A 9,996-nucleotide genomic window follows, 5' to 3' on the forward strand; every position below is an offset into this window, starting at 1 on the left:
GGCACAGAGATGGCACCTAATACACATGTGTTGAAGAAATCGATAGACATGCTCCTCCCGCCACCCTTCCCTTTCCCGCCCTCCCTTTTCCTAGTCTCACTCTCCTTTCTCCCAGTCCCCCATTTTCTCTCCTGGTGCTCTTTGTCTCCTCTCACGGAGGAAGGATGGTCTGGGCCCAAAACCCCTCTGCTGTCCCTAAAGTTCCACTCCAGAAACGAGCCCTCCTGCAGCATTGTGACATCACTGTGCACTAGCCAATGGCTGCCTGCCTAAGCTGGGTTCCTGGTCTCCTGGGACCACTAGCCCTCTGTTGATAGGGAGAAGCCAACATCTCCTGCAGGACCCCCTAATCTTCAGGGCAGCTCCCAGAGCATGGGTCCCTCCTGATTCCACTGTTAGCCTGATGTTCCTCACAGTCAAGCTGCTCCTGGGCCAGAGATGCAATCTGAAGGTGTCAGGGCAAGAGAGTGTATCCACGCTGAAGAAACTGGTGTCCAAGCGGCTGAAGGTGCCTGAGGAGCAGCAGCACCTGCTTTTCCGCGGCCAGCTCCTGGAGGATGACAAGCGCCTCTCCGACTACTGCATTGGGCCCAATGCTTCCATCAATGTCATCATGCGGCCCTTGGAGAAGACAGCGCTAAAAGAGGCCCACCAGCCCAAGACCCAGCCCCTGTGGCACCGGCTGGGACCTGTCCTAGCTAAACACTTTGAACCACAGGATGCCAAGGCTGTGCTGCAGCTGCTAAGGCAGGAGCACGAGGAGCGCCTGCAGAAGATAAGCCTGGAGGACCTGGAGCAGCTGGCCCAGTACCTCCTGGCAGAGGAGCAGCATGTGGAGCCAGCTGGAGAGAGGGAGCTCAAGGCGAAGGCACGGCCTCAGAGCTCCTGCGACATGGAGGAGAAGGAGGAGGCAGCAGCTGATCAGTAAACGGGCCATCCTACCCATTTGCACTCTAGAATTCTCCCGGCCTCATCCTTATGTGTTCCCTGGTGACTTTTCCTACTACTTCCTGCTGGTGTGGATGCGTCCACACCCGTTTTTGAAACTTCCAAGCAGCTGGAGGGTTTTTGGATCTCTGTCCCCTCTTGGGCCTGAGGTCCTTCCTCTGAAATGCAGAGTGACCCGACCCTCATCACCATCCTTCCCCCAGAAGGGTTCTGATCACCGGAGGGCAGCCCCAAAGGCCACAGTCCCCTCCTGTGCTGGCAGCTTTGCCCACACACACCCAGCAGCTCCCCAGGCTGAAAGCAGCCCTGGCCCAGGGTCTCCATGGTTCTAGGCAGACCCTCTTTCTCCTTTGGAACAGAAAGACAATGTGAGTTCGTTTTCCTCCATCCTCAGACCATGACGTGTCCCCTAGGCTCCCCAGCAGCCAAGAGGAGAGGAATGTCAGGTAGCTGCCCCTTGCCTTCTGGGTGAGGCTGTCCCTGATGTTCTCCTGCTTGTGCTTCCAGCTTAAGGGACAGGCACAGCAGAGGTGGGATTGGGAGGAGGGTACCTACCGGGTGCCAGTCCTGGAGCCCTCAGGGAGACAGGCACAGACCAAGAATAGCAGGAAACTGAGCCTTGGGCAGAAAAAGAGTTCAGCAAAGTCACACACTCCCTGTGGCCAGCGTGAACAGAGCCATGCCCCACCCTCCCAGACTGATCAGTCAGTAGGTATCACAGCTCACAATACCTGCCAGCGCTGCCAAAGGCTGCCTGGAAGGAAAAATGGTATCGTCAGTGAGGATCCTTGCCCTCACAGAGCACGCAGCCTAGATGCAGAGAACTGGTATACACATGAAAAAAGTGGTGACATGAAACTAGAGTCTAGCCTCTGTGACTGAATGCCCGGCGCCTCACAGGGCCCTGGGTTCAGCATAGAGGGGCCAGTCCCCTGCAGACTACAAGGAAAGCCAGGCCCTTTACTCTGTTCTTGGAGTGAGAGAGTGGCCCTTGCAGAGGCTGAGGAGTCCCACACTCTGTGTGTGGGTGGGAGGAAGCGGGGAGCTGTGGTCCCCTGTTCACTGCTGAAGCCCCTGAAATGCTGTTATTGCAAAAGTTTCAACCCTGAGTGATGGGGATGGAGGAGAAGGGTGGAAGAAAATGTCTTGAACAAGCAGGGCCCCCTTCCCTAGAAAGCATTCTGTCCTTGGCCTGCAGGCCCCTCGTCCTCTCTTCCAGTCCTAGTCCAGCTGTGTGGCCATGGGTAACCTGCTTTTCCTGTCTGATGCTCAGGTTTCCCACCTGTTACATGGGCATCCTTATAATAGCATCTACTTACCCCATGAGGGTTTGTGAGGGTTGGAGGCAAAGACTGTCCAACTGGGAGGGACGTCTTCTAGCGGTGAGCTCAGCGGCAGTGACAAGGATGGATGTGGAAAGCATTCTGTTTGTGGGAGCCTGCTTAGCAGCCACCATTCCCTCACTTCCCAGAATAAGACAACCTGGTTCAGCTTATGGCCCAGCTCCTTTCCCAGTGTCCCACCCTCTGTCCCAGCCAAGAGAGGAAACCAGGGGCACTGAGGAGACTAATGACCTCTCCCTGGGGCACCAAGGACCCAGCACGCACTGGCTGCAACCAGCACTCCCGGGCTGGGGTTTAGGGGGCCCCAGCCTGCTCCTTGGTTCCTGTCCTGGTCCTGCTCCTGGGCCCTGCGTCCTCAGCAGGGGAGCCCTCTTGACAGTTCTGTGAGTGTTTTTATGCTGGGTCTGTGCCATTTGCCAAGGGAGATGAGCCTATTACCTTTACATTAGGGGAACTAATAGCCCATTTCCCAGGAAATCCGTGAGCGATAAAAATAAGTGGGCTGTTTTATTCCTTTTGCTGAGAAGCTGGCATGAAGGACAGGGGAAGCCTTTGTTTTCTCTCTAGTTAGTGGGAGTGTCAGGGCTGGCTGAGAGCAGGCCAGGAGAGGCAGTCACCACTGTCTGTCCCCAGCACTGCAGGGGAGGATGTCTCCAATCCCAAACGGGGAAGAAGGAAAGTTGGTCTGCTCTTCCATGCACCTCCCACTACTGACTTCCCCCTTCCCAAGGGCCCTGCTGCCTCTGTTCCTCCCTTCAAAAGCAGGAGACGATGCACTGTCACTTGGAACTTAGCAGGAACTTGCATCTGTGTGTCACTGCTCCTAGGAATAGTCTTACTCAGTGCTGTGTTTCTCAATGAGAGGTGACAGGCATTGTCCCCTAAAGGATGTTGTTATAGTCGTCAGAGAACAGAAGTTAGGGGTGTATTGAGGGGCTAGGGGCAGGATCAACCCCTAATACTCCAGCGATGGGTTTGGATCCCATCTGTGTTGAGAACCCTAGCTCTTGGGCTGCCTGCCACAGGACCCCTCACCGTGCCTAGTTTTGCCCTATTTCAAACTGAAGCCTGCACCAGTGCATGCATTGAAGGCTCCCTATTTCCTTTCTGCTTCACTAGGGGGAAGGCACTTTTTCTAAACTTCAGCCTTGGGCAGAAACTCTTCCCCCTAACTCCCCACAGCACTTCTCCCCTACCTACCCTACAGGTAACAATTTTGCTCATATTGGGGGCATTTCAGGACACCCACCACATCCAGTAGCCAGCTTTGTGTTTCTATCCACAGGGAAATCTAGCTTCTCATCCAAGCTCCTTCCTGGGTCACCTGCAGGCCAACACCCCTCAGTCCACTGGTCCATGGCAAAATAGTCTTTCTGATGGAAATAGGCAGAGCATCCTGGCCCATGTACTATTTAGTCAGTCCTTTGCTTTTCGATCAATAAACATATATGGGCCTCTGTCTCAGTCTGTTTGCACTACTATAATAAAATACCTTAGACTGGGTAATTTACAAACAACAGAAATTTGTCGTTCACAGTTCTGAAGGCTGGGGTTCCCGAGAGGAGGGTGCCAGCAGATGTGGTGTCTGGAGAGGACCTGTTCCTCGGTGACAACGCCTGCTGTGTTTCCTCACATTGCAGAAGGACAAACATACTCCTTTCCGTCTTTTTTTTTTTTTTTGATAGAGTCTCCCTCTCTCACCCAGGCTGGGGTGCAGAGGCGTGATCTCAGCTCACTGCAGCCTTGACTTCCCAGGCTCAGGTGATCCTCCCACCTCAGCCTCCCAAGTAGCTGGGACTACAGGTGCACACCACCACACTCAGCTAAATTTTGTATTTTTTGTAGAGACAGGGTTTCACCACATTGCCCAGGCTGGTCTCAAACTGCTGGGCTCAAGTGATCTGCCCATCTTGGCCTCCTGAAGTGCTGGGATTACAGGTTCTAATCCCATTCGTGAGGACGAGCCGTTGTGATTAATCACTTCCCCAAAGTCCCTACCTCTTAATACTACCACACTGGGGATTACGTTTCAACATGTGAATTTTGGGGGACACGAACATTCAGACCACAGCATCCTACCATGTGATAGGCTTTGTGCTGAGATTTAGGCTGGTAGACAAGAGTCCTGTCTCCTGGACAGACAGTAGTGCACCCCCTGCTGTCCCTTGCAGCATGGTGCAGCAGAGGGGCTTTGGAAACCCCTGACCTCCAGTCCTGGCCTCTAAATAGGATGCGGTGATGTGTTCGTAGGTAGCTGTGTTGCTTTTACCACTAGTCCTGAAAGATGGGGCAGGCAGTGGTGTGTCAGGATGAAGTCTTGCAGATATGGAAGAAGCTTTCAATGTTCCAGGGCTCCAGAAACCCCGGATGCCTGATTTTAGAAGCAAATCCAGTCCTCTCCTCTCTTTCCACTCTGACTTGCTCCCCTCCATCAGTCTTTGTTCAGGGTTAAATGAGATTTTAGTTATCATATAAAGCTTCCAGCCATTTTAAACTGGGGAAGAGAGGCCTTGGTAGAAGGAAGTGGAGGGCAGGGCTGCACCTCCTCAGAAAAACAGCAGACTCCAGTTGAGGTGTCTGAGGGAAGACATGGTGACATTGTATTGAGATGTACACAGACAGGATGGGCGGGCTCTGGGCATCTTCCTTCTGTGCTGGGAGAGGTGCTGTTGTAATGGGCAAGGACTAGGGTAGAATGTCAGTGGTTTGTTGTTGTTGTTGTTGTTTTTGAGACAGTGTCTTGATCTGTTGCCCAGGCTGGAGAACAGTGGTGTAATCATGGCTCACTGCAGGAGCCTTGAACTCCCAGGCTCAAGCAGTCCTCCCACCTCAGCTTCCTGAGTAGCTGGGACTACAGGTGTGCACTACATGCCCAGATAATTTTTTTAAATTTTTCTTTCATAGAGATGGTCTTTCTCTGTTGACCAGGCCAGTTTCAAATCCCTGGCCTCAAGCAATCCTCCTGTCTAGACCTTCGAAAGTGCAAGATTACAGGTGTGAGCCACTGCACCCAGTTCAGTTTCTATTTCTCTATCTGGGACTTAGCTTGAACACAACTTTGCTTTTGCTAAATGAAAAATATTGACGCCATAATAAATGCAGTAAGCTCTCTTGGACGCAGTTCTAAAACTGTTGAATTCTTCATACTGTGGGGTGGCCCCATTAATGAGAGAATCACTGCAAATGGAAGTCCAGAAGTACTGAGTCTAGGTCTTCACATCAGGACTAGTTTGACAAAAGCACTGGCTGTGAAATGGAATGATCAGGCTGTCCCCTGAGTAGGTGCACTCTGACAGCCAGAGATCCCAGTGTGGGAAGCCCTGCACTGGACATGGACCTGGGACCCAGTCTTGGCTCTACCATTTGCCTTGAGCCTCGGACAAGTCACTTCATATCTCTGGACCAGCGACTCCCTCATTTGCAAAATAGAAGAAGGGATTGGACTTGACCCCTAAAGTACCTTCTGACACTAAGGTTCTGTGATGGTGTGAAGTCATGAACAGGAGCTGCCAATGCCCCAGGCTGGGGCAAAGAAACAGGAGCTGGCCCTCACGGGGGCACTGTGAGGCCTTGAACACACATCAGGGATGGCCGTTTATTATGAGGATAGACAATGGCGGGATGGTCAGGATGACTTGCTACCAAATAGCATGGACAATATAAATGCATTTTTGTAATGAAATATGAAGCTCAAAGTCATACAAAACAACATTATAGATATTATTTAGGGACATATGCCTAAGAAAACATTAATAAATGTTTGGTAGGAAGGGAAATGCAACTAAGGAAACTTTCACGAGGGCTTCAGTTATAAAGTTTATTGTGTCAAGTGGTGGGTACATGGGTGTTAGTTTTCTATTACTGTACAACGAACTATAGTCATCCCTTAGTATACACAGAGGATTGGTTCCAGAACCACATCCCCTCCCCGCTTTATACCCAAATCCACACATACTTAAGTGGGCCCTGAGGAACTTGAGTGTACAAAATGTCAGCCCTCTATATACACAGGTTTTGCATTTTGTGAATATTGTATTTTAAATTTGCAGTTGGTTGGAAAAAATTCATGTATAAGCAGATCTACTCAGTTCAAACCCATGTTGTTCAAGGGTCAACTGTACTGCAAATTTAGCAGTTTAAAACAACACGCGTTATCTCACAGTTCAGTGCCTTGTCTTACCTGGGTCCTCTGCTTAGGGTCTTAGGCTGCTGCTGTGAAGATATTGACTGGGCTGTGTTCTCCTCTGCAGGCCTGGCAGGGGAGGAATTGGCGTCCAAATTCCTGTGGTTGGCAGAATTGATTTTCTTGCAGTTGTGGGACTGAGGGTCTGGGCTTCTTGCTGGATGTTGGTGGGAGGTCACCCACAGTTCCTAGAGGCTGCCTGCAGTTCCTTGCCACGTGAGCTTTTCTAGCATGGCTGCTTGCTTTAGCAAGGAGAATTTCTAGAGTTAGCTGGCAAGGCCAAGTCTTCCACAACATAATGTAATCATGGGAGTGACGCCCCACCACGTTTGCCAGTTCTATTAGAAGCGAGTCATAGGCCCTGCCCACATTCAGAGGGAGGGGATTATACAAAGACTTGGATACCAGGAGGTGGAGATCACGGGGGCCCTCCTTATATTCTTTCCAGTGCCATAGGTGTTGATTATGTCATTACATAATTTTGTATGTACAGAACCATGATTCATAAACCAATTAAAGTGGTCTGTGGCCCGGGAGCTGTGGGAACATAGCGTAGATGAGGAGGGACTGCTCTCAGATGTGGTCAGGCAGACTTCAAGGTAGCATCTGAGCTGGTAACTACCAAGTGACTTTTCCTGACACCCAGGGGCCCACATTTACACCTGGGGAATTGTTACTTGGCTCAACATGCCCAGCATATGACCTTGCTGGATGCCTCATGACACCCAGAGACATATGGACACACCCGAGGCACGTGTCCACAAACACACAGACAACCCCTCCCAACACCTCAAACCTGAAGCGTGGGGGTCTACAGTGGCAGAGCTGGGTTTGCCGTAGTGAACTTTAGGTTCAGCGGCACTTATGGTGTCAGTGGTCCAGACCTTGCCTTTTGGATTTTAGGCTGTTAGAGCCCCACTGACTCAGCCCAGCCCAGGCAGCCCAGCCAGAAGATCTCACAGAGCAAATTCAAGGACAGAAGAGGAAGACTTTACAGATTCAAGTTCAGGAACTGCTAGGGCTGCAGGAAGAAGTCACTTGGACCACCTTTGCTATCTTCAAGTGATGCATCAGGTAGTCAGGACAGGAGTGTTCATAAGAGTTTGCAGGGAGGTCTCCAAGCATATGGAGATGGATCCATGTGTGCACACATTCACGCATTGGTTTCTAGTAGACTTTCAAGGGTATCTGCACATGCACATCAGTCCATGTATGTCTGAGGGCAGAGACCGCCTTCTCTGTGTGAACTCTCCAAGGTGGCATGTTTGCTTTCCTGATTCCTGCTCCAGTCTGGCTCACTATCCCTGTGCTCTGGGCTGGACTTGGGTGCTGCTAGCCTGTGGCAGGGGAGTGGCCAGAGGGCAGGCTGCCCTGGCTCCTGCTGCTGAGCCAGCTATAACTCATGGAGGCAGCTGAGGCATGAACAGCTGCAAAGCCCACTTCCTGGTGCCTCTGGAGCGGTGGGTGCATTCCGCCTCAGGTGCCCTTTCTCCTTTCTCTGTATTTTTTGCTTTTCTTCTTGTACCTCTTCACTACCATTTCTGCAAATACTCACAAAGTGCGTTTGGGGCTACTTTGGCTGCATTGTATGGCTATCTGGGTGCTTCCTTTCAGTTCTTTCTCTTTTCTGGCCGTATGTCAAAAACTCCGCGTATAACCCGCCGCTCGATATGCGGACAAACGGTAAATCGGTGTTTGGCCGGCCTGATCAGACCGGCGTCGTCCGCCGCCGTCATAAATCGCCGCCGTCGCCGCCACTAATCATGGATCGCCATAATCCGCGCACGTCATAAATCCGCCAAATCACCACCACCAACCAAACGATCCACCACCACCACTATAAATCAATCACCACCACCACCACCATAAATCACTTCTCACGTCGTTTTGATCAAACGCCTTGTGGTGCGTCGCGCAAATCGCGCCGTCGCGTCATGGACGCGGTCGCCTGCGCCGCGTGCCACTTTAATCACTTTTCGCCGCCGTCTCCGCCGCCATCGCGCCGCCACCGCCAGTCCTTTCACCACCATCAGCGGCAAATTAACGCCACGCCATGCGTCGCCAAAGCGGTCGTTAACCTTCACGCAAATCGCCGTCGCGCCACCGCCGCCGCCCATTCCTTCCATCCATTCCTTCCGTCTTCCACTCCATAAATCTCTCCATTCTCATCCTCATGGTGTGCGTCACGCCGCCAGGCTGCCGCCATCTCGTCAGGAATGCCGTCAGCGCGAGTCAGTTGTCCGCCGTCATGATCCGCCGCCACCATCGCCAAATCCGCCGCCCTGCTCCTCAATCACTCACCATGCGGTCAGGTGCCGCCCACTCCTCCTCAAATCTTTCTCGGTCACCATAAATCCGCCATAAATCGCCATAAATCATAAGTCATGCCCTGTCTCAAACACTCGTCATCCTGCATCCACTCCTCACTCACATCCGCAAATCCTGCCTGCCGTCCGGCTCCATTCTCTCCATAAATACTCTCCGGCGCCACTGCGAGTGGTCGCGGTCGCTATAAAGTAAATGCGTTGTTCGACGCCGCGCGCATTAAAATCACCGCCGCAAATCCGCCGTCGCCGCCACTGCCAGCCGCCAGTGCAGAAGTAAAATTAAGATCGCCACCACTTCATCGCCAAATCATAAATCACGCCGGTCGCGATCCGCCACGCCGCCACGCCATATTACCGCCGCCAAATCATGCGCCGTCCGCCGCTGCCATAAATCCGCCATCATAGATCGCCATCGTCACCACCACGTCATAAATCGTCGTCGCCATGCCTTGGTCATGTAGTCGTGATCCGCCAGGCGCAAATCCGCCGCCGCCGCAATCCATGCATCAATCTTGCGCCACTTTTCGTCGCCGTCACCACCGCCTTTTGCCGTCACCACCATAATCCGCAATACCTGCTCCGTTGCCACCACCGCCACGCCTTAATCACCGCCACGCCACCACGCCACCGTCACCGCAAATCCGCTCGCCACCATAATCACCACCACTTATGGCCAGCCACCATCACCACTTGCGCCGTCATTGCCGCCGTCTGCTGCCGCCGTCCGCCGCCACCAATCCGCCACCGGCACTTCTCCAGCATAAAATCACCATCGCCACCAGCATAATCACCGCCACCACCACCATCATGCCGGGTCGATGACGACGAGCGACGGTGCGACGTGATCAGCCATACGGGATGCTGATTGAACGAGGGCGTGCGGGGATTCAGAACCCACTAGCTTTGAGTATGTGCCTGACCCCTCAATCCCCACTCACTTACAGTACTTGTTCGTGAGTACCCATAGCCCGCCCAGTGCTCCAGTACAATAAAAAATGGTCTTATTGTATGCATGCACCTATTTGCTGATGTATACCCCTAAACAGACGTGACACATACCCAGAGAAGGGGCACAGACACCTGCACATTCTGGGCCACACATACACTGGGGGCATCTGACCAGGCAATCTCCCACAGCGACAGCAGACAGCAGGGTGGGTGCTGGGTTCCTGCGCTTCCTCCCATGGCTCTGCCC

General features: G+C 52.6%; 1 protein-coding gene across 2 annotated transcripts; it reads left to right on the top strand.

Annotated features, from left to right (window-relative positions):
- The first annotated feature begins 247 nt into the window (after window positions 1–247).
- Window positions 248–3,750, top strand: UBL4B (ubiquitin like 4B). Of its 2 annotated transcripts, none has more exons than XM_003892353.3 (2): window positions 248–1,394; window positions 3,577–3,750. In XM_003892353.3, the coding sequence occupies exon 1, from the start codon at window positions 404–406 to the stop codon at window positions 926–928; it is 525 nt and encodes a 174-aa protein (XP_003892402.1). In that variant the 5' UTR covers window positions 248–403; the 3' UTR covers window positions 929–1,394; window positions 3,577–3,750. The 2 variants fall into 2 exon arrangements, with proteins under 2 accessions (XP_003892402.1, XP_009213163.1); XM_009214899.2 differs by having other exon boundaries at window positions 248–1,316.
- The last annotated feature ends 6,246 nt before the right edge of the window (window positions 3,751–9,996 follow it).

Source organism: Papio anubis, chromosome 1 (genome assembly GCF_008728515.1).
Source record: "Papio anubis isolate 15944 chromosome 1, Panubis1.0, whole genome shotgun sequence".
In the NCBI taxonomy this organism is placed as follows: domain Eukaryota; kingdom Metazoa; phylum Chordata; class Mammalia; order Primates; family Cercopithecidae; genus Papio; species Papio anubis.